Here is a 25,527-nt window from a genome sequence, read left to right on the forward strand (position 1 = left end):
CGGTTCACGACTGGTCCCTTCTGTCTGAACAGGAGTCCTTCCCATTACCACCTCTCCTCGAGGTACATTCACGTACACCTGCATGGTGTACATTTAGGCCGCAGTTTCTTCTGGACCTTTTGCATGGCCCTAATTTCTCCGTTAACCCTGTGACTCTCCGCTAACACTTCCTCGCAATTCTCGACAGGTACCGTGGCCACGAAGTGGTTTACACCAACGGCTCGATGGCTGATGGTCGTGTACGCTTTGCATATGTTCATGGAGGACATATTGAACAGCACTCCTTACCAGATGGCTGCAGTGTTTTCACTGCAGATCTAGCGGCCATACCTCATGCTCTTGAGCACATCACTTGTGTCCTGGCGAGTCATTTCTCCTGTGTACTGACTCCTTGAGCAGCCTACAAGCTACTGACCAGTACTGCTCTTTCCATCCTTTGCTAGCACCCTTTCAGGAGTCCATCTATGCTCTGGTACGATCCCGTCATTTAGTGGTGTTTGTGTGGACCCCAGGCCACGTCGGAATCCCAGGCAATGAACTTGCTGACGTGCTGGCCAAACAAGCTATGCGGAAACTGCTTCTGGAGATGGGCATCTCTGAAACTGACCTGCGTTCTGTCTTATACGGCAGGGTTTTTGGCTTTGGGAGACAGAACGGCATAACAGTACATACAACAAACTGTGCGTCATTAAGGAGGCTATGAATTTGTGGAAGTCTTCCATGCGGTCCTCTCACAGGGATTCAGTTGTCCTCTGCCGGCTCCACATTGGCCATACGTGGCTAACGCACGGTTACCTCGTCCGTCAGGAGGACCCACCTCAGTGTCGCTGTGACTCACAAATTACGTTCGTCCACCTCTTGCTGGACTGCCTACTTTTAAATGCTCTGCGGCAGAGTTTTAAGCTTCCCAGCACCTTACCTTCAGTGTTCGGTGACAATGCCTCAACAGCAGCTTTAGTTTTACATTTTATTCGTGAGGGAGGGTTTTATCATTTGATCTACGTTTTTGCGCATGTCCTTTGACCCTGTGTGTCTTCCACCCTACCACTTTTAGGGTTGAAGTTTTAATGTGTTGCAGAGTGGCTGGCTTCTCCTTTTTATTCTCTTGGTCAGCCAGCCATGGTAATCTGCTCTCTTTTTTGATCTCTTCTACATGTTTCTTGCGTCTCACTGTGACTTTCTTGTCCGATTTTGTCCATTCTTGTATTTCTTGCCCTTCTGTCATTCTTGTGGTTTTCTCCTTTCTTCCAGCTGTGTTTTGTATGTCTCTATTATTTTACTCCCACCCTTGTGGAAATATTTTAATTGGAACGAGGTTTCTGATGACCTAGCTGTTTGGTCCTTCGCCCCCTCTTTTAAACTATCCAACCATCTCGATGGACTTGACTCCTTGGTCCTCCCACATGACTTACCTGGCCATCCACTATATATTGGTCCCTCAGTGTCCTACGTGTCCTAGGCAGCACTTTCTGGGGTGCGGATCAGACTATTCTTGTCCATTTGTACCAATCCCTTGTTCATTCGAAACTAGATTATGTGTGTTTCATATATGCAGCTGCACTTCTTACACCATCTTAATACAATCCACCATTGCGGAATGCATTTGGCCACTGGTGTCTTTTACACTAGCCTTGTTAAGTCTCTCTACAGAAGCTCCGGAGTTACTGCTGTCATACCATCATGATGTTCTCCTCAGCAGATACATGTGCCATTTGTCTGTCGTGCCCAGGCACCCATCCTATGCCGCCTCCTTTGATGACTCCCTTGACCGCTAGTATGCGGTGCATCCTTCTTCTCTGTTACCTCTTGGAGTTTGCTTTCAGCTATTGCTCCAGCAGCTTAACTTCATTCTACCTGCTACATTACCGATGTGTGTGAAGCCTTCACCACCTTGGCTTCCTGTGGCGGCCTGCATTTGTTGTGGACTTCATTCGCTTCTTAAGGAATCTACTCCAGATTCGATCTATCAGTGCAAGTTTCTCGACCTTCGCAAACAACTTGGCAATAGTGCCTTCGTGTACACAGATCTAAGACTGACTGTGGTGTTGGTGTGCCTTCATCATTAGCACTGACCATATTCAGTATTGGCTACCAGAACACTGCTCAGTATTTGGAGCAGAGCTCTTCGTTCTCTATCAGCCCATGCATTATATCTGGCAACACAGGTTTTTTAATTGTGTCATATGCTCTGATTCTTTGGGTGCCCCTCCAAACTTTTGTGTGCTGTACACAGTCCACCCTGTAGTGCAGTGGGTCCAAAAAGCTTCCACTTGCTTGTACTTGATGTTTATGTGGGTTCCTGGTCACATTAGTCTGATGGGAAACGAGGCTGCTGACGATGCTGCCAAGGCTGCAGTCCTCCTGCTTTGGCCCACTAGCTCTTCTCTTCCTTCCAGTGATCTTCATGTTCCTGTCTGTCAGCAGGCGGTGTCATTTTATCACCACCACTGGCCTTCTCTTCATGGGAACAAGCTCTGGGGAATTAAACATCTCTAAGCAACTTGGCCTACCCCCACTATATTATTTTAGCTAGATTGCTTATTGGGCAGTGACATTTTAGCCATTGTCATTTGTTAGGTGGTGACCCCCCTACCACTACGTACAAATTGTCATCAACCTTTGATGGTTTGCTATTTCCTGACTGAATGTCCTTTTTTCTAACCACTTTCGTTCTAACTTCTCTGCTGTATGAGTAATCGGCCTTCTTAGGAAATGACGTGCAGGCTGTTGACCAAGTTTGGGGTTGCTCTTCCTAGTCTTCTATGTTTCCCAGTCTCTAATCTGTCTGCAGAACAAACCAAGATTTTTAAAACTGTGTTAGTCTCTAATATTGATATGTGCTTTTGCTGTTAATCACCTCCTACTCTATAAAGAAATAGTGCATCAGGTGGTGCAGTGGTTAAGGTACTGGACCCTTATGTGAGAGGAATAGCAGGGTTCAAACTCTTGTCTAACCATAAAGGTTGTTGTATCCTTAAATTACTCAAGATGTGCAGAAGATTATGAATGAGTACAAGCATAGCTTTTTATTTAACAATTAGGATTTAAGAAATTATTGGAGGAAAGAAAATGTAATTAGGAAAGTGAATACAGGTTAATAAAGAGCCATCCTGGTAGGGGTCATTGGTGAAAATCCTGATGTGGCTTTTTTTTAGCAAGCTTTCTTCTCTTCTATGTTATGATGAAACCTCTTATTCAGAGATCCAGAAATTTTGTGACACATATAATCCCACCTTGCTGCTCCTTGATAAACATAAAAATAAATATATCCAAACTTAATTGTAATTTGATTTTCCTTGTAGATAGTGTTACGTATCTGAAGCTTATGCATGTATCATTGTTTTACATTTCACCTAATTGTTTACAGGTTATAGTTAAAATCAAACCTTACACAGCAAATGACAAATAAAGAATGGTTACCTGTAGATGCAGAAGTAAATATTGGATCAGTGTACTTAGTGAATGGCTCTTTTCTCAGTAGTTGAAGTGAAATTTAAAAACAAAAGGAAAAAGTAGGTAAGTGTTGAAATAGTTTTACTATTAAAAGTATATAAATTATTTTTGTGGATTGTTTCTTTTTTTCAATGTGATACCGAAAAATTGTGTTGGGAGTACAGAAATAGCTATAAGCAGCTAGGCCCAACTCTCATACAATAATAATGTTTATCACCATTGTTTTTAAAATTTATTTTTTCTACCATTTTAGGTTTTGTAGCTAAGTGTTCTTGCTTTATTGCTGATATTTGTTTTACGTGTGTAAGGCCATAGTCAATGCATTATTCTCCGCCTAATGTTTCATCTACCAATGCTGGAGACATCATCAGAGGCTTAAATGACTCAGAAAGTAGTTGTAATCATAAAAAAACTTAGCTAGCAGAGCTTCACTTCATGATGTCATCATCGAGAGCAAGTTCTAATCATTACTCTGCTAGGATGTACAGAAAGTTCATAAAAATTCAAAAGCACAAAAACAACTTCAACAGAAAAGAAAAAGTACTGAGATTAGACAAGTTATGGCTTTAGTGCTGAATAAAACAATCAGCACCAACTCTTCCCCATTACAGGCTCCATAACATATGTCAGGCGCAACTCTGTGATCTTATGCAGCAGTCGGGTGACATCGTGATCCAACCGTTGCATAGCTTGCTGAGTTTGTTTGAGACTGTAACTACTTTGTGAGTTGTTAAATCCTATGCTGACATCTCTGTCTTTGGGCAATTAAACATCAGACAGAGAATAATGCCTTGGACCACGACCTTATGCACATAAAATGAATATCAACAACAACAGAAACAATGAGAACCTGCATTTTATGAGTTAAGTGTACTGGTTGTTGTTCCTTATAGTGCTGAAGCAGCTATTACAAACTCCACAAGTAATTAATCATCATTAAACTGTTATATCTGTGCCTATGTAAGTTAATTTCTGCATAGTAAAATTAGCAGAAAAACAGTTACTTTTAAAATTGCTGTTGGTTCCTAAGTTATGCTGAATATTCCCCATGCTACCTGATCATATTGATATCTATCGTAGAGAAACAGTTGTATATGTGCCATAAGAATACAAGCTTGTTTTTAGTGATCATTGCCATTTATCATGCAGGGCATCAAGATCTACAACCATGAAATCTAGGTAATTGGATAATTCATACTTTATCAAATATACCATTCTCAACACTTAAGTTTCCACAGTAAACAGATCTGTTTGGATTGTATCGAAAATCCTCAGTGACATAATGAATTTTGAGTCTGTAGCAGAATGTGCACTGATATGAAACTTCCTGGCAGATTACAACTATGTGCCAGACACAGACTCTAACTCGGGACCTTTGCCTTTCGTGAGCAAGTGCTCTACCATCTGAGCTACCTAAGCATGACTCGTGAACCTTCCTCACTGCTTTAACTCTGCCAGCACATTGTCTCCTAGCTTCCAGACTTCACAGAAGCTCTCTTGCAGACCTTGCACTCCTGGAAGAAAGGAGATTGTGGAGACATGGCGTAGCTGCTGCCAGGATGTTTCCAGGATGAATTTTCACTCCGTAGCATAGTGTGCATTGATATAAAACTTCCTGGCAGATTAAAACTGTGTGCCGGACCGCGACTCAAACTCGGACCTTTCACCTTTTGCGGGTAACTGCTCTACCATCTGAGCTACCCAAGCGTGACTCATGACACATCTTCACAGCTTTAATTCCGTCAGGCTGTGACTAAGCCATATCTAGGCAAAATATCCTTTCTTCCAGGAGTGCTAGTTCTGCGAGGTCTTTACGAGAGCTTATGTGAAGTTTGGAAGGTATGAAACAAGGTATTGGTGGAATTAAAGCTGTGAGAGTGGTTCATGAGTTGTCCTTTGGTAGTTCAGATGGTAGACCACTTGCCTGCGGAAGGCAAAGGTCCGACGCTAGTCTCTTACCAGCACACAGTTTTGATCTGTCACGGAGTTTCATACTCGGTGACAGTTCTAGTGATATTTACTGATCCAGCAACTACATGCTACACATTGTTGTCACACGAGGGATTAGTGAGAAGATTGTTTACCACAATCTTCTTGTAGATGCTGCTGCCTAAATGTTTTGTTATCCCCTTGGTCTATTTCGCTGTGGCAGCGGTTGTTGGGAATGGCATTATTTCTCTTGGCAGATGCAGCTTACTGCACAACACCTGAGGAGTAACCTGACTAGAAAACAAAATCTGCAGAACATTCTGATAACTGGAATGCAAAATTATTTTATTGTACACATAAGATGGAAAAACATTTGCTGTCAGCCCATTGGATGCTAACTTTGCTTATGAACTTACAAATGTTTCCTCATTTGTGTAAGGTCCAGGTTCAGAAATATTCACACATTTAATGCTCACAGAAAAATTCAAAGCTTGTTCTGTTAAAATTCTGTTAAATATCCACACAGTCTCTACCTCTGACATAACAATCGGGTCAAACTGAGAAAGTACTTGTCACAATTTCTCATTAAGATTAGTGTTAGCAGATATGAACCAAGGGAATATGACATAAGAGGCATAATTTAATGTCAAATTTGATAAAATCAGATTAATTAGTTTTGTTGTGAAAGAAGCAACACTAATTGACCTAACACACATTAAGTGGTTACCAGCAGTTCATGTACGTAAATGTGGCAGTCTAAAGCACAAAAATACTGAAATTGAACGGTAATAACTTTGTAAGTAACTATCCCAGTAATGTCTTAGCATGTTAAGACTGTTCAGAGAGCATTGTTTTCATTTCAGAATCAGTTAAGAAAATTTAAAAACACACACACACACACACACACACACACACACACACACACACACTTAATAACAAGCTAATTTTAGGTATGAAATAATTATATTGATGACACACTCAAGATTGTAAACAGTTACCTGAGGAGTAATGTTTCTGTAGTGTAACATGGGAAGCCTGCATGTAAAATTAGGTTCATTTCAATTAACAACAAAAAGCAATTAAATTGAGGAGTAAAACTTGTAATTTCCTCATACATGTTCATGTCTGTGCCAGTTTTTGTAGATTGAACATCCATCATGCCACCATTTCGGCCAGTGCAGTCTCTGTACTCGCTGACCCTTGGAGCATTTTTTGATGTAGTATTGGATGCAGTACATAGATCATCAGACTGTGTTGATGTGCTCAGAAAGCTTGTGCTTTCAAGTTTACACACAGGGATAAGGGAGCACCTTGTCCAGCTTGCAACCATGCATTGCAGGTGAGTTTAACATATGAATGTCAGTGTCTTGTGCTACTTGTAAATTTAACACTTAATGCACCACAATTGTTGGATGTAAACAGAGAATATGCCATGTGTTATTGGTGAGTGATTACTGTGTAGGATACTCTTGTGATTATAGGTATGAAAATAAATTATACCACTGTTTGCATAATAAGGAGTATATTAGTAATCAGCACCGTACACAGTCACAAATTGTTGATATAGAAACAACTATTCAGTAGTGGAAGATCAGATGTAAAATTTTATACATTTGATGATTCCTGAAGAGAGAAACTCTAAAGATAGTTAAATTCCAAACTTCACTGCCAGAGTTTTCATATGTTGAAGTGGAGGGAGGGGGAGAGACAAGAAAACTGGTTCAATAGAAGGCAACAAAAGGGTGTTTTCAGGCCTCTTCTTGTTATGTCAAAAGTCCTTTATTATGTCAAAGTGAAGTTTTAATTTACCAATGACAGACATAATAACAGCTGGAAAATCATTGACAGATGCACAGAAAAGAAAATAGACTCTGAGTTTAATTCCCAGAACTTCAAAATAGTTCATTTGTCAAGGAAAAAGGGATCAATAGGAAATAGGAAACAAAAAGGTTAGGATTTAGAGATGTGGCACATCTATCTTACCCCTGTTGAAGACCCAGGTGAGAGACATGTCCAGTACACCACCCAACACATTCTACTACAGTCCTGTTGCAGGCAGGTCCACCTGGGAAAGCTTTCAGGCCATACACAAACTCTGCTATAATTTCTGCACAGCATTTTGTATGAGAATGACCACCAAATCTGTGTACTGCTTATGTTCTCCCCACTTATCTAACATTATAGCTTTGCAAGTAGCAGTAGCTGCTCTACAGTCTGGACTTCATCAAACTTGTCCATATGTTCTTTTTATCTGCCACTTGCTACAACATACAGTAATACAACACATTGGTTCTAAAAATCAGTTCTTTGTCTCACTAGCTTTCAGCTCAATATCACACTTGCGTGCTTCTTGTTCGAAAGTCAATCAAGTGAGGTATCAAAGAGAATTTGTGACTGGCTGAAGGTTTCTTGGTGATTAGGACACAGCTTATTATCTTGGATGGAGAGTCATTGACGTAAGTAGGAGTAACTTCAGGCATGTGCCACAGTGAAGTATGTTGAAACTGTAGCTATTTTTGTTGTTTATTAATGACTTTGCAGACAATATTAATATAAGGGTCAGTAAAATGAAAATAAGACAGACAGAGAAAATGCATGGAAGGCATAGTCAATATCAATTCAGGCAGCCTAGGAAAAAATCTTACCTTAACAGTCTGATATGTTATTGAATTTAGCATATGTTAAAATGAAGGACTAAGTAAGGAACATGTATTTTTTTGTTTTGTACAAAAAAAATTCTTCTCAGAGATACAGCCCTCCAAAGATGACACTGCACATACAATTTTGAAGAAGTGAATTTTGAAAAAAAAATTGTGAAATACTGTATCTTTGGAACAGTTCTAGATATTTTGTTGTTTTTTTTTTTTTTTTTATTTGAAAGATATTGCTTTATGATTGCAAAGAAATCCTCCATTTTGACTTATCTGTCAAAGTTCTTTTACTATAACATTCTGAACTTTTTTACAATGTATGGAATTTTTCTTTCTTCATTTCTTTGTTTTCCTTCAAAAATGACAATCCATAAAATTTAGATATTTTTTCCTGAAAAAGAGAGCTTCCAATTTAAGGTTGAACAGTTTTTATAAAAAAATGAAATTTGTGCCATATGTAAAACCTATTTTATTATCACACAACAGGCTCATAAAAATCAAATCATAGACTTATTTAACATAATTTTAGATTCGAAAGATGAGTAAGAGACTCATTTTTCAAGCATTTTAAATGGTTCCAAAATGTATGTGAAAGGTCCAAAGACTTAAAGGTCTCAATTTATACAACTTCATCTCATCACCACCATTGGCGCTCGAGCAGCGGAGGCGTGCGCGTCACTGGTGCAGTGCACTACCTGTACTGGGCTAGAAGACCTGTGAAGCCATGCTCTGACTGTGGCATGACCCTAAGCAAATTGTTGTGCGTCATTATTATGACACAGCAAAATTGTCATTTTCTAGCGCCACAGAATGGGCAGAAACAAGCAGCAGAAGAAGAAGAAGAAGAAGAAGAAGAAGAAGAAGGCAGACACAGAGAAGCAGCTTTCGACACCACAACCCACCGGGAATGTGGAACTGAAGCACAACAAACGTGCACCTGTCCCCCTCTGTACATCCAGTGCAGTAGAGAGTCATGGGCAGAAATGTGTGATACCATAGCCAACTGCTGCAGGGAAGAAGTAGGCGTAGAGTCCCTTGACTCAGACGCCATTGTCCAGCTGCAGGCAGTGAGCGTGGCTGACCACCGCACACTGAAGAGCGCTGTGGTCACCCACATTGTTGATCCACCTACTGTGGAGAAGAAGGCTGCACTGAAATAGCAATCAAAGGCTCTGATCAGGGGACTGCCTTGGATCTGCGATGAGAAGACAGTCCAAGAGGGGCTGTTACATGTCAGATTCCAGGGTGCAACCACTAAGCTGACAAATTCCTGACAAGGGGTGCAAGAGTGCTTTGGTTCATTTTCTTCTGAAGTTGGAATTTCTGCACTTTCTTGATGCATAGAGCTTATGGTTTGACTTCACTATATGTACCATGGGAGGCTTCACCTTGTTCAGATACTTTCGTTGTTATTATTCTGTCAAAACATTTAGAACACAAAATGTCGTCAGTGGAAACATCTTCACTTTGAAGCAGACTCTTCAAATTAGGACACTTATTCCCAACCTGAACAAAGTCTGTTTTCTTGTTTGTCTTGTATAACACACTCTTATGGATATGCAAACAGTCAGTACACACTTCACTCTCCTGTGGTCCCGGTCAGAAGACCTTTCAAACAGTTCTTTACACAAAACACCTGGCAACTGTGTCAACTGGCAAATTCCTCACAAAACCCAGAACTCAGTGGATGGTCTCAGATTTCTTGGAATCCTCATCAGTAAACAAGCACTGAACAACTTCAATACAGAAACCTGCAATCAACAACCACGATAAATAAACTAACAAGAAACTGCAACAAAGACAATAGAAATAAACATTGTTACAAAGAAATTGGTAAGAAACAACTTCAGTGAAGACATACATTACCCTAGAAAGATAAAAAAAAATTAAATTAAAACCTGTTCAACTTAAAAGTGGAAGCTCCCCTTTACAGAGAATATAGTGCTACATGGTACTGATCAACAGAAAAAATCTAACTTGTCTAGATTGGCATTTTTGAAAAAAAAAAATCTGTAAATTATTAAAAACATTCAAAAGGCTACAGCAAAAGAACTTTGACAGATGTGTCCAAACAGAGGATGTCATTGTAATTATAAAGCAATTATCTTACAAGGAAAAAAACTAACAAAATATGTAGAACTGGTACAGAAATACAACATTAAAAAAAAAAATTCCAAGATATGCATCTTCAAAATGGTGTTCGCAGTGTCATCTTTTGAGGCCTGTATCTTGGGGCAGGATTTTTTTTTTGGAGAAATAAAATAAAATATATACATGTTTCTTACTTACTCCTGAATTTTAACGTGTGCTAAATTAAATAACACCAGAGACTATAGAGGTAACCCCACTGCCTGAAGTGACATGGATTATGCCGTAAACTGTTTATTATTTCATTATTTCAAACGGAATTGCCTCCTTGGAAAAATGTTTATAGTTGTCTGTGGAACCACGATTGTCTTTCTTCAGGGCTCCAGAAATATGAAAATCACTTAGAGAGCGATTGGGACTGTTATAGAGGATGTGTAAGGGCTTCCCAGTGAAATCCCTACAGTAAAACAATCTTGGCAATGTGAGGTCTGTGAATTGCTTCAGATGAAGATGTGCACATCTGTGTACAATACAGTTCTGCAGGCAGATGCAAACGTTTTTCCATGAAGGCATTGACTGTCTTGTCTCACAGTTGGATAAATGTATTAACAGTGGTGGTGATTACTTTTGAAATAATAGACAGTTTACTTACTTTTTTCTATCTGTCTCATTTTCATTTGACTGCACCTTATAGTAGATGATGCAGTTACCTATGGTGAAGTACACCCTGTTAAAGCTGCACAAATATTCATTCAGATCTTAACAAGATTTCAAAATGGTGCGAAGATTGGAAACTTATTTTAAATGTTCAGAAAGAGAAAATTGTGTACTGGATGAAATGGAAAAAAAGTAGTATCCTGCGACTGCAATATCAATGAGTCAGAGCTGGAATCAGTCAACTCCTTCTGATACCTGGATGTAACAATTGGTAACTGTAGGTATATGAAATGGAACAAATACATAGCCCCAACCATAGGTAAAATATGTGTCAGACTTGGATTCATTGATTGCATGTTGGGAATTGTACCAAACATGCCTATGAGGGATACTGAACATATACAAGAAAGGGCAGCACAAGTGGTCACAGATTTGACCTGTGTGAGAGTGTCACAGGGGTGTTGGAGGGGGGGGGGGGGGGGGATTATGAACTGAAAAACTCTTGAAGACAGGTATAAACTGTTAGGAGAAAACCTACGTAATACGTTGGAAGAACCAGTTTTAAGTGAGGAATTTAGGAAGATACCACAACCTCGTGTGTATCACTCCTGTAGTGATTATGAAGTCAGTTAGACTAAGTACAGTGCCCACAGACCCATTCCAGCAATTGTTGTTCTCGCACTCAAAATGTGAATGAATCAGGAAAAACCCTGATAACTGGTACAATGGGATGTACATTATGTCAAGCACTTCATGGTGGGTTGCAGAGTTGACTGTAGCTGCAGATGTAGACAACTGAATTCTGTATGTATGGAACTGTCGTTCTTCAATCCTCTCTAAAATTCTAATGCACCATTAGCACTACATATGCCTGTGGCACCTGCTTGTCATCGACTACCTTATGTGTGAGTATATGAAAATATATTGTTGTTTCAACATTCTGTCTCTTCTTTTTGCCACTGTCGGTATCAAAATAGCCAGTCGTGGCTTTGAAATTCTATTACTTAGTTAATATCTCTTCCTGATATTAGCCATATATTCAAACTCCCAATGCTAACTATCCATATGCCCTGCCAGAGCAGGTGATACTTCTTTTCATATTTGATATTTTGGGTGTGTGGGCTGTTGGCTCTCTAATACACTAGAGCAGAATGGGGACTGCCCCTTAAACGTCTGCTCCTGCCAGATCTGTAATCGGAGTTTACTTCCTTAGGTGGACTGCCTTCACTTCACTTAAAGAACCTCTGCTCCTTCATATGTTTATACATTTGTTTATTTGTCAGGTTCCATGGGACCATGCAGATCAAAGTTACGTGGTCATAGAGTGAGTGGATACATAGTTTACAGTTTACAGAATGCCAATTAGATCTATAAACAATGGAAAAAAAACTGCTGATTAGCACACCTTTTTGTAAAGTTGTGTACCATTTTCACAAATAGTGTTCACTGAATGAATGTTGCATTTTCTTCTGAATGAATAAATATCATCAAAAAAAACCATAACCAACATCCCATGATACAATATATAAATATATATACAGCAACAGCAGAGAGAGATTTCTGACACACACAAACAATGGCCTACAGAAAGTTCAAGAAGTGACATCACAGATCATTGTGGCTGCCCATTTCTGTGCTAGAAGTATTCTTTGTGAATGTAAGGAGTTGCCCCAAGACAATAGAGTGAAAGTAAGTAAATGAGCTTTTGTGTTCCCAAGTCAGGGACAGTGGAGATTATTTTTATAGTGAAGATAGCAGCATTAAGTTCATGTGCAACATCTTGATTGTCGTACTTCCAAGAAAGCATTCCCTCTACCTTCAGTTCTTGAATTTAAAATGGTTGACTTCATTGACTGTTTGACCACCTTCATACGATAAAATTTTGGTCTGTCAGTTCTGTGTCACAAATCATATGTATTGCGTTTTGTTACAGTTAAATGTTAAAATTCTCACTGAAATACATGTTCTTATGTTATTGCCTACTCTATCGGCTGTGTCATTTACAATGATCAGCCAGAACATTATGACCACCTACCTAAAAGCCAATATGCCCACCTTTGGCATGGATAATAGTGGTGATGCATTGTAGCACGGAAGCAATGAGGCATTGGTAGGTCGCTGGAAGGAGCTGACATGACAAACGCGCGTGCGCACCCCCCCCCCCCCCCCCCCCCCCCCCCCCCACACACACACACACACACACACACACACACACACACACACACACACACACACACACACGTGGTTTGGGGTGGGTGCAGTGAGCTCTGACACCATGTTCAATCACATCCCAGATGTGCTTGATTGGGTTAGATCTGATGAGGTGGGCAGGGGGGGCAGCCCATCAATTGAAAATCCCAATGTGCTCCTCAAACCATTCCATCACAGTCCTGGCCTTGTGACATCAATAATAGTCACAAGATATAAGATATATACAGATGAGTGGCTTTTGGGAATGATCACTATTGTGAAATGCTATCATCTGAGACATTGCTGAAATCACGTAAAGCATTTAAACTTTGTTAAATCAGAGGTTCATTGTGAAAATGTTTATTTCCTGTGAAATATTAACTTCTGTGGTTTTAAAGATATCTCAATATTACTGTGTCATTGGATGTGCATCATTTTTCCAAGATTGTGGATGTATTCAGATTTGCTGTAATACGTGACTGTTAATTATTATAGAGTCTTGAAGAACTGTAACAAGCCAAATTTCACCTTGTCTGACAATTCGCCATTTTTTGGAACACTGTCTACACAAAAGCCACGCAAGCAACAGCCGTCCAAATTCCCACCTTCAGCATGTACTCATTTCTGCTGATGCTGCTCGTTTTTGTAACTGGACTTGCCCATACCCGTCACCTAGGCGGACCTGCTGTGGTGTGCCTGGAGCCTTGTGCTTGTTAGCGTTCAGCCTTACAATATCAATGCCTCCCCTCTTACCGCATCCAGATGGCCAAATCGCTCTGCTACATATGTGTAACATTACACCTCAACTATTATTATTGGTGTCTGGTTTCTGTACAAGTTGTAAATAGCCTTTCACTCCCTACATTTTACCCCTGCTATCTTTAGAATTCCAAAGAGTATACTCCAGTCAGCACCCTTCTCTAAGCCTACAAATGCTATAAATGTAGGTTTGCCTTTCCTTAACCTATATTCTAAGATAAGTTGTATGGTAAGTACTGCCTCAGGTGTTCTAAAGGTTTTCCAAAATCCAAACTGATCTTCTCTGATGTTGGCTTGTACCCGTTTTTTCATTCTTCTTCTGTAAAGAATATGTGCTATTATTTTGCAGCCATAACATATTAAATTGATAGTTCAGTAATGTTCTCTTGTCAGTACCTGCTTCCTTTGGAATTAGAATTATTACATAGTTTTTGAAGTCTGAGGATATTCTGCCTGCCTCGTCCATCTCGCACATCAGATGGTTTGTAATGGCAAGCTCTCCCAAGGCTGTCAGCAGTTCTGACAGATGGCGTCTACTCCTGGGGCCTTGTTTCAACCTAGGTTTTTCACTGCTGTATCAAATTCTTCATGCAGTATCATGTCTCCCATCTCTTCTTCATCTATGTCCTCTTCCAGTTCTATTATATTGCCTTCAAGTTCACTTCCTTTCTGTAGACCCTCTACATACTCCTTTCGTCTTTCAGCTTTCCCTTCGTTGCTTAGGATTGATTTTCCATCCTAGCTCTGGATATTCATACAGCTGCTCCTCTTTTTTCCAAAAATCTCTTTAATTTTTCAGTAGCAGTATCTATATTTACCTTAGTGATATATGCTTCTACATCCTTAAATATGTCCTTTAACCATTCCTGCTTAGCCATTTTGCACTTACTATCACTCATTTTTAGACATCTGTGTTCCTTGTAGCTTGTTGCATTTTTATGTTTTCTCCTTTCATCAATTAATTTCAATATCTCTTGTCAGCAAAGGATTTCTATTAGGCCTTGGCTTTTTACGTATTTGGTCCACTGCTGTCTTTACTATTTCATGTCTCAGAGCTGTCAATTTGTCTTTTATTGTGTTTGTTTCCCCTGTCATACGTAATCATTATGTAATGCCCTCAAATTCTAAACAACCTCAAGTTCTTTCAATTTATCCAGTTCCGATCTCCTTAATTATCTGCCTTTTTACAATTTCTTCAGTTTTAATCTACATTTCATAACCAATAAATTGTGGTCAGAGTGTACGTCTGCCCCTGGAAATGTCTTACAATTTAAAGTCTGGTTCCGAAATCTGTCTCCTCATCCTCTTTCATTCCTTTCCCTCAGTCCACATTATTCTGCTATTTTTCCTTTTCATCCCTTTCCTGTTACCAAATTCCAGTCCTCTATCACTATCAAATTTTCATCTCCCTTAAGTATCTGAATAGTTTCTTTTATGTCATACATTTCTTTTGTGTCATTATACATTTCTTTTGTGTCATTATACATTTCTTTTGTGTCATTATACATTTCTTTTGTGTCATTATACATTTCTTTTGTGTCATTATACATTTCTTTTGTGTCATTATACATTTCTTTTGTGTCATTATACATTTCTTTTTTGTCATTATACATTTCTTTTGTGTCATTATACATTTCTTTAATCTCTTAATCATCTGTGGAGCTAGTTGGCATATAAACTAGTACTACTGTGGTGGATGCGGGCTTTGTGTATGCCTTGGCTAAGATAATGTGTTTGCTATGATGTTCATAGTAGCTTACCCACAGTCCTATTTTCCTATTAATTATTAAATCTACTCCTTGATTACTACTATTTGATTTTATCTTTATAACCCTGTGTGCACCTGACCAGAAGGTGTGTTCCTCCTGGCACAGAACTTCACTAATGCTCACTATATATGACTTAACACTATCCATTACCCTTCCTAAATTTTCTAATCTACCTATTAAGGCATCTAACATTCCATGCTCTGATCCCTAGCATGCCGGTTTTGTTTCTTCCGATGATGACATCCTCCGGAGTATTCACTGCCCAGAGATTCAAATGGGAGGACTATTTTACCTCCGGAATATTTCCTCCAAGAGGATACCAACATCACTTAATCATACAGTAGAGCTTCATGCACTTGGTGGCCGAGTGGTTCTAGGCGCTACAGTCTGGAACCATACGACCGCTACGGTCACAGGTTCGAATCCTGCCTCTGGCATGGACGTGTGTGATATCCTTAGGTTAGTTAGGTTTAAGTAGTTCTAAGTTATAGGTGACTGATGACCTTAGAAGTTAACTCCCATAGTGCTCAGAGGCATTTGAACCATTACATGCCCTTGGTGGAAAAATTATGGCTGTAGTTTCCCCATGCTTTCAGCTGTTCAAAGTATCAACATAACAAGGCCGTTTTGGTTGAGGTTACAAGGTCAGATCATTCAGTCATCCAGACTGTTGCCCCTGCAACTTATGTTTAAGGGCTGCTGCCCCTCTTCAGGAACCACACGTTTGTCTGGCCTGTCGACAGATACCCCTCTTTTGTTGTTGCACCTGTGGTACGGCTATCTGTATCACTTGAGGCACGCAAGCATCCCCAACAATCCAACAATGGCATGGCAAAGTCTGTCAATGGTTCCCGGAGGGAGGGGGGGGGGGGGGTGTGGAGATAATTTAGGATTATAATTAGCTTATCTGCTTTACTACAGTGAAACAGAGCCAGCTGGAAATTGATATGTAGACTTTATTGTTAACAAGAAAATTAGAAACAATATTACAAATATGGTTTGTTTTAGAAGTAAAAAAAAAAATAGAAGGTGAGTCAAAAAGGGGTTTATTGCTTTGGAATGATATAGACATTTATTGAGATAACTTACAGAATTAGTAGTTGTGTCATTTTGTAGCAAACAACCTCAAGTCAAGTGTCATTTTTGTTTGATGTGACTACTACTTGTAATGTGACACACTTCTCAGCAGTAATCAGTTTCTTCCAACACTCTTGAAGCAAATCGAGTTCAATTTGTGCAACAGCAGTGTAGACTCAGTTATTCAGGTCAGTTACCCTTTTCGGTTAGGGAGAAACTTACACACAGTCCTTAATGAAACCCCATAGAAAGAAATCCAGTGGCATCAAGTCTGAGGAGTGAGGTGGCCATGCGTTTGGCCCTTCACAACCAGTCAACTGATTTGGGAAGTGGGGAGGAAACCTCCAACTTTTGTGAGGAAATGAGGTGGTGCACCATCCTGCTGATAGTAAACCATCCATCTCGGTCATCTTCATTGGTCTGTGGAATTAAAAAGTTTTGAAATGCTCCTGATACACGTACCAGTGAGAAGAAGAATGGACTGTACACGTTCAGTTTGCTAAAGGCACAAACTACATTAACTTTGAGCCTGTCATGTATGTTTCAGAGTTGCATGTGGATTTTCACTGCCCCACATTCTGCAGTTGTGGGTGTTCACCATAACACTGATATGAAATGTTGGCTTATCAGTGAAGATTATTGTGTTCGGGAATGTCTCATTGTTCTCTATCGAATGCGACATTTCCACACAGAATTCCTCTTGAACAACTTTATCTGCATCAGTGATGTGCTGCACCATTGTAAATTTGTACAGTTTAAAGTGTAAACATCTACACAGCAAATGCCAAACAGTCTTTTGTGGAATGCCAGTCTTGCAAGACGTACATCACATTGATTTTTATGAAGTGCGGGAAAAGCTCTCCCTAACGTATTAGACATAATCAACAACATTTGGGTGACCTGGTGATTTATTATGTCACAGTGAACAACTCGTCTCAGTATGCCGAATAGTTCTTGTAGATTTCATTTCGTCAAACCAAAACACACAGCGGGCGCGCTCTGCACAATTGAAAGTAGCCATTTTAACTGTGCTCAGTAGTGGCACTACTAGTGGTAGAATGGGGAAGGACTGCAGAAGCACTATATGAATCAAACTTGAGGCTTTTTGCTACAAAATGGCACATCTCACGATTCTGTACATTATCTCAATAAATTACTATATCATTCCAAAGTTGTAAAGTCATTTTTGACTTGCCCTGTATGATCAGTGGAATCCCAGGATAAGGAGACCCATTCTGCCAAGTGCCAACAGCCATATATGTTGAACTGATCTGGTGTCAGTGACCATCCTTGCCATACATCCCTTCCAATGCTCATCTCTTCCATCTCCTCATTCCTTACTCTGGCTCTTTTTGCTTTGTGCACAACTCTTTTAATAACCCGTCTTTCTGGTCTATGCTGAGATCTTCTAGTGGTGGTAGCATGTGGTGTGTGTGTGTGCGTGCGTGCGTGCGTGTGTGTGTGTGTGTGTGTGTGTGTGTGTGTGTGTGTGTGTGTGTGTGTCTGTCTGCTGCTTTGCTTTCTGTAATGTGTTAGTATGCATTGCAATAGAAAATCCAGCCACTTGTAAGGTATGTTGTGTGATTAGGTTTTTGTTGGTGGAAAAACTGCAAACTATGTGCAGTTTATCATGAGCTTTGAGACTGATACAGAAAAGGAGTAATGAGTGGAAGCTGAGTGAGGCAGTAGTGCATTGACCTTAAAAAGTGGCCGTACCAGTGTTCGTTCACAATGAGGGTCGCAGTGGTAGGCCTACCCCTGTGACTGGCAAACTGGTGCTGAAGACCTACATCTACATGGATATCTGCAAATCACATTTAAGTGACTGGCAGATCAATGACAAAGTCACAAAAGCTCTTGATTTCTTGATTATGGAAATTTTGCAACATTTTCCACAATTTTCATGGAGTTTGCTGCGTAAAATTTTGGTGGAAAAGCCTGGTTACCACATGCTTTGTGCTAGATAGGTTCCCAAAATCACAATGGAAGACCACAATAAACAGGGACTGGCTGAAGCACTGACCTTCCTTGAATATAATGAGAAAAATCCTCCAAGAACAAAGTTATCGATCATATCGTAACTGGGATGAGACTTGATTGAAGCATGTCAATTGTGGAACAGAAAGGCAGTTTGTAAAACAGGCACACACACATTCTCCAAAGGAACCAAGGAAGTGTTTGCAGATGCTGTCAGCAAAAATCATGGCTACTGTGTTTTTGACTCTAAGGGTGTGATTCTTGTTGATTTCCTTAAATGCGGCACAGCAGTTAACTTGCAAAGGTACTGTCAAACACTAGCAAAGGTAATGTAAATGGATAGATAAAGAGCCCCTGACTTTGGAAGCTTTTAAAAAGTTAAACCCTTTTGTATGTGTGTTCTCCTGCTGTCACGTGGTGAGTAGATTTTTATGTCTATCCATTTACATCGTATTTTCAATAATTGATTACTTGTAAAGTTAAGGTGGATGACACAAAACAACCATTGAGGTCAACTTAGTGTAAAAGGTTTTTCCAACACACACACACACACACACACACACACACACACACACACACGAGCGACTGCCATCTCTTCCTGTCAGTGAAGGCATGGCTATCCATATAACGCTCTGATACTGATGCCGAATTGACGACCCATATAAACCAGTGGCTATAATCACAGGCAGCAGATTTCTACACAGATGGTATTGAAAAAAATTTGGTCATCCATATTGTTAATTTTTATTTCAAAACATTTTACTTTCTGGATAGCCCTCATACTCTAGTTGTCTCTATCAAATTGTTTCTCCCAGTCAATTAAGCAAATGTGCACTTCCTTGTTCATTTCTATCACTCTTCCTTAAATCATCCTCAGACAGCCTATAGCATAGAGGATGCAAGAGGAATTGTGGTGGAAGAAACGGAATAAAGACTAAAAAATACACAGATGATCAAGTAGTGCTGGCAGAATCAGAAGAGCTACAGCAGATGTTGAATAAGGTGGCAAGGAGTGAAGATAAATATAGAAAGGATAAAAGTGATGAAAATAAGCAAGAAGGTAGCACCAGTTAATGTATTCTTAGGTGGGAAAGAGGTAGAACAAGTAAAATCCTTTCTGTTCTTGGGACATTTAGTGTCATGAAACAGAATCCATACAGAAGAAGTGAGGATTAAGATATCTGTGGGGAAAGAGAGAATTTGAAGCACTGCAAAAGTTACTAACATCTAGGGGAACTCCAGTCGAACTGACAAAAATATTTGCTAAATGCTATGTCTGAAGTGCAGTGTTGTACAGCAGTGATCCATGGTCAGTTAAGTTTTGATATGCGGCTAGGGAGAAGAATGCTTAAGGTGAAGTGGACTGACAAACTTTAGAATGAAGAAATTGGGAAAAAAAGAAAGTTACTGGAAGCAATCAGAAAGAGGAAAAATATTTAGCCAGGACATATATTCAGTTCAGTTTATTTAGCATCTTTGTATCTCATCATATACAATGATACAGGACTTGTTGTACATTACTACATAGATAGTTGTACATGGTAAAAGTTTTTTTTTTAATTTTATGTTGCCTGATAAAATATTTTGGAATGGGTAGTTGCTACTCACCAAATAACGAGGATGCTGAGTGATCATCTCTGCTGTATAGTTAGTAGCAACTATCCTTTTCGTTACATTGTTACATTCCATCCTGGATTTTCCATTGTCTAATAAAATATTTTATGTGTAACACGAAACCACACATACAACAGCCATCAGAATATACTAATTACATTAATAACATAATTTTTATTATATCTTTGAGAATACAGTTTTTCTTTCTTTTTCAAATGTATTCTGTGACACTATAAAATCTCTTGCTAGTTAGCCTTTTTTTAGTTGTTTTTTAAATATTGTATGTGGAATTCTAATATTCTTGTCATGTTCTTTGATAGTTCAGTAAACAGGATTCTTGACAGATTAAAGCACTTTTTTGATACATGGGTTTGTGTGTATTTTTCTATGAGAATCGTCTCTCTCTCTCTCTCTCTCTCTCTCTCTCTCTCTCTCTCTCTCTCTCTCTCTCTCTCTCTCTCTCCTAGTGTGCCTTCAGAAAATGCATACTTTCATAAACATGGATACATGTTAGGGTCTTTGAATTTTAGTTCCTTGAAAAAGTTCTTACATCATTCTATAACAACGAAAACAATCAATTTTTGACAATGTAACGTAATTGGATAGATAATAAAAAAAAAAGTCTACTCACCAAACGGCGGCAGAACACACACCTAAAAGGAGGTTATAATTAGGTAATCTTTTGGAGCCACTGACTCCTTCAGGCAGAAGGGTTGAAGGGGAACGAATAGGGGTGAAGGAAAAAGACTGATGATGTCTAGGAAAAGGGAGTAGGTTTCGGAAAAGTCACCCAGAACTGTGGGTCGGGGAGACTTACTGAACAATATTTGAAAACCGGAGAGCTTAAAGGTTCGAAGACAGTGTAATATGCAAGACAGAGATTACTGCTGAAACATAATGTAAGAGTGCAGTCCCCAACAACCAACAACCAGTCTTTCCTTCTTATCCTATCTGCTAAGTCTCCCATGATGTGCAGTTCTGCGGGCCTTTCAGAAATCTAACCATTTTCCTAGAGCTCTCCAGTCCTCCTTCACCTCTCATCCTTCCCCTTCAACTGTTCTACTCTCCCTGCAGGTCCGGGGCTTAGAATAGGTCCTAGGTATTCCTGCCCATCGTAAGAGATGACTAAAAGGAGTTTCACACATTTTTTGGCCTTTATGTGATGGTCCCGCCGAGTTTGACCTCAACTTTTTCAAATTTTCCCCAAAGAGTGAGCCAATTGGGTAATGGTGCTTTACATGGTGCATCATGCACTGAGACCTCTCATATCCTATGTTATCCTTCCATTCATTCTCCAGCTGTTGGGTGAGGTCACCCTCCTGGATGAATTTTCTTCCATCCACTGTGCAGTATTGCTTTCTGCGCTGACAATGATAATGGACCTGTTTGCTTGGTTGCACCTGATATCCAGCATGGTAGGCAGTCTGTTTTGGTGGGGCCGCCATGACCCTGTTGGTTGTAGCCCCCTGACCACACAGGGATCACTCCACTGATGCCTGCGCCATTAACTCCCCACGTATGCCAAGGAGTAGATACCCGTCACTCTGGGGCATCAGAACTCACGGAAATGGCCATCCTGCCAGGTGGCCTTTGCTGTGGCTGGGTGGTGCCCGTGGGGAGAGCCCCTGGTCGTAGAGGGTGGCATCAGGGCAGATGATGTGTGATGAAGCGTACCACGTCATCACTTGCTGATAATCACACACCAGCAGTCTCTACGCATTCAAAGTCTCCGTACAAGGCAAGAAAGTTCGACCCTAAACAATTCCCCTCCATGGCCACACCAAGGGAGGAATGCCAGACAGGATGGCAGCGAACCTTATTTGCTCCGGTACCTCGTATGTAAGAGAACTGATAGGGACTCCTTTGTTTGAATGTAGCCTTAGTTTTTTGTTGAGCATTTAGAGGATAAGTTTTGGGAGGTGGGTGGCTCGTCAAAAATGGGGTCAGGGTCAGTCTTGATAAAAATGGCATCCTGTGCCCAGCCACGGGCATTAGTCACTTGTGACATGTTAGGGGATATTTCCATTACCATCACACTGCATAAGAGATTAAATATGGTCCAGGATATTATATTCCACAGGGACCTTCTTTTGCAGTCTGACAACGAGATGCACGCCAATGTACTGCTGAGGTGTTAATTTCATCCGGCGCATCCATAGGGGTCCGAAGGATAATCGGGTTGTCACCAGTGCCTTCATCTTGGCCTTCGAGGGTGACACATCGCCCAAGAAGGTTGAGTTGTGGCCTACTGCTGTGATGTCAAACCATATATCCCTTCCCCGATGTGGTACTTTAAGTGCTGGAAGTTCAGCCATGTGTCGTCCCACTGTACATCCAGCATCACATGTTAAGATTGTAGGCATCCTTTGCATCCCAATACTCCATGTGTCCCGCCTCCCATCTGTGTCAACTGCAGAGAGCATCATTCCCCTTGTTCGCCATTTTATAGCAAGAAAGGAAAATCATGGAATATAAGATCCTGGAGCGACCGACCTACACAGAAGCTAAGAGGAAATTTGAGCACCTCCATCCTGTGGTTATGACAACCTCTTACACTACCGCCACGAGAACAGTTGTAGCCGCATCAGTTTCACAAATTCAAGTCGGCTCTCGGAGCCAGAAGACTACACCTGCCCCCTTGATGGTGGGAGGTATTTCCCTCCCTATTGTTCTCGCACCACCTACCCCCACCCCAACCATCGGGGACACAAGTCTCCACTTCTCAGCTGGAGAAGTGTAAGTCTTCTTCGGCCCCTCTCGCTAGAAAGGGGTCCCTTGGGTCACTCCCTTCCCAGGTTTCTGCTAGTGGGAAAGATGACACCCGCCAGTTGCTGAAGTGCCCAAAAGCAGCTGGTCGTAGGGGTGCACGATAAACCTCAGTCCCTGAGACTGAATCAGTGAAGCCCTCCCAGCCAGAGAAACCAAGGAGCAGCGAGAGAAACCCAAAAAGAAGACCCCCAAGATCAAGGGAATTGCAGTGGCACCCATACCACTGTTACCTACAAGCTCTGCTTCTGAGGGTGGGGTGGAGATTCTGGCGCCTGCAGAGGACGTAGATCTCATCAGAACCTCAGACACAATGGATATAGACTGCTCAGAACATAAGTTGGTGGCAGCAGGTTATCCTGAGGCGTAAACTGCCTGTTGAATGTTTCATGCCTTTCCAGCCTCACGATCACATTATCCTCCAGTGGAGTCACGGCAGTTTTTTCCACCCCCTGGGTGATCTACGGCAGTTGTTAAGCTTTACACATGCTTTCTGCATTGCCCTCCAGGAAATCTGGTTCCTGGAAATGCGGATCCCTGCCTTTTGCAGCTACAGGGGATGTTACAAGAACCATAGAGAATATAATAGTGTGTCAAGTGAAGTTTGCATCTATGTCCTGAACTCAGTATGTAGTGAGCCTGTTCCCCTTCAAATCCCACTTGAAGCTGTGGCTGTCATGATACAGACGATGCAGGAAATAACCGTCTGCAACATATATCTCCCTCCAGATGGCACAGTACCCCTGAACACATTGGCTGCTCTGTTTGCTCTGCTCCCTAATCCTTTTATACTTTTGGGAGATTTTAATGCTCGTAACCCCTTGTGGGGTGGCACTGTGCTTACTGCCCGATGCAGAGATGTCAAAACTTTACAGCCTCAGTTCGACCTATGCCTCTTAAATACTGGGGCCGCCACACATTTCAGTGTGGCTCGTGGTAGTTACTCGGCCATTGGTTTATCCATTTGCAGCTCAGGACTTCTCCCATCTATCCACTGGAGGGCACATGATGATCTGTGTGGTAGTGACCCCTTCCCCATCTTCCTGTCACTCGCCGGCGTCATGCCCACGGACATCTACCCAGATGGGCTTCAAACAAGGCAGACTGGGAAGCCTTCACCTCTGTCACCATTGAATCCCTCCCACTTGGTGCCATCAATGTTGTGGATGAGCAGGTAACAACAACAATCATTTCTGAGGCGGAAAATGCGATCCCTGGTTCTTTGGGGTGCCCCTGGCAAAAGTCAGTACCTTGGTGATCGCTGGAGGTCACTGAGGCAATTGAAGAATGCTGGTGAGCCTTATAGCGACATAAGCAGGACCCTTCCCTAGAGCACCTTATAGCCTTTAAACGGCTCTATGCCCGCGTTCACCAGCTTATCAAAAGGCGGAAGCAGGAGTGTTGGGATAGGTATGTCTCGACCAGTGGGTGCCATATGTCACCTTCCCATGTCTGGATGAAGATCAGTCATGGTTTTTGGTACCAGAACACAACAGGTGTCCCTGGCATTACCCTTGATGACATGTTATCTACAGACACAAATAAGATTGCCGAGCACTTTGCTGAGCACTATGCTCGAGCCTCTGCATCAGAGAATTACCTCCCAGCCTTTTGCATTCCCAGATGGCGGATGGAAGGGTAAGTGCTCTTGTTCACTACATGCCACTATGAACCCTATAAAGCCCCATTGACAGAATGGAATCTCCTCAATGCTCTTGCACATTGCCCCTACACAGCTCTTGGGGCAGGTCAGATCCACAGTCAGTTGCTTACACATCGCTCTCTGACTACAAGTGACATCTCCTCATCATCTTCATCTGGATCTGGTGCGTTGCCATCTTTCCATCGCAATGACGGGAGAGCACCATCACACAAGTGCTCAAACCTGGCAAAAACCCACTTGATACGGATAGATATTGGCCCATCGCCCTCACTCACAGCCTTTGTAAGCTGCTCTACCAATGATAATCATGTGTCTTCAGAGTCTGCCATCTTTTTTGATTTACGAAAAGCGTATGACACCACCTGGCAACATCACATCCTTGCCACATTATACGAGTGGGGTCTCCGAGGCCCACTCCAATTTTTATCCAAAATTTCCTGTTGCTTCGTACTTTCCATGTCCAAGGTGATGTCTCCATAGTCTCCCCCCCCCCCCCCCCCATATCCAGGAGAATGGGGGTCCCGCAGGGCTCTGTATTGAGTGTATCTCTATTTTTAGTGGCCATTAATGGTCTGTATGGCCATCCGTCACACCTTCTTCTTGTGCAGACAACTTCTGTATTTTGTACTGCTCCATCAGTACTGGTGTTGCTGAGCGGCACCTACAGGGAGCCATCCACAAGGCGCAGTTTCCAGTTTTCGGCTGCAAAGTCATGTGCTATGCACTTCTGTCAGTGTCGTATCATTCATCCAGAACCAGAACTTTACCTTAATGGTGATCCACTCACTGTAGTGGAGACCTATCCATTCTTAGGACTGGTTTTCAATGCCCGATTGACTTGGCTTACACACCTTCGTTAGCGTTAAGTGGAAGTGCTGACAGCACCACAATGCCCTCTGCTGCCTGAGCAACACCAACTGGGGTGCAGTTCGCT

General features: G+C 41.2%; 1 protein-coding gene across 19 annotated transcripts in view; it reads left to right on the top strand.

Moving 5' to 3' along the window:
• LOC126335098 (uncharacterized) overlaps window positions 1-25,527 on the top strand; it is an 80,276-nt gene that overhangs the window by 21,691 nt on the left and 33,058 nt on the right. For 9 of the 19 annotated variants that reach the window (XM_049998018.1, XM_049998019.1, XM_049998033.1 and 6 more), the window contains exons 2-3: window positions 3,368-3,516; window positions 6,517-6,721. In XM_049998018.1, coding sequence (XP_049853975.1) covers window positions 6,540-6,721 — 182 coding nt within the window. In that variant the 5' untranslated portion in view covers window positions 3,368-3,516; window positions 6,517-6,539. The remainder of the gene's footprint in view (window positions 1-3,367; window positions 3,517-6,516; window positions 6,722-25,527) is intronic. The other 10 variants (XM_049998026.1, XM_049998024.1, XM_049998027.1 and 7 more) reach the window with 2 other exon arrangements.

This window comes from Schistocerca gregaria, chromosome 2 (assembly GCF_023897955.1).
Source record: "Schistocerca gregaria isolate iqSchGreg1 chromosome 2, iqSchGreg1.2, whole genome shotgun sequence".
NCBI lineage: Eukaryota > Metazoa > Arthropoda > Insecta > Orthoptera > Acrididae > Schistocerca > Schistocerca gregaria.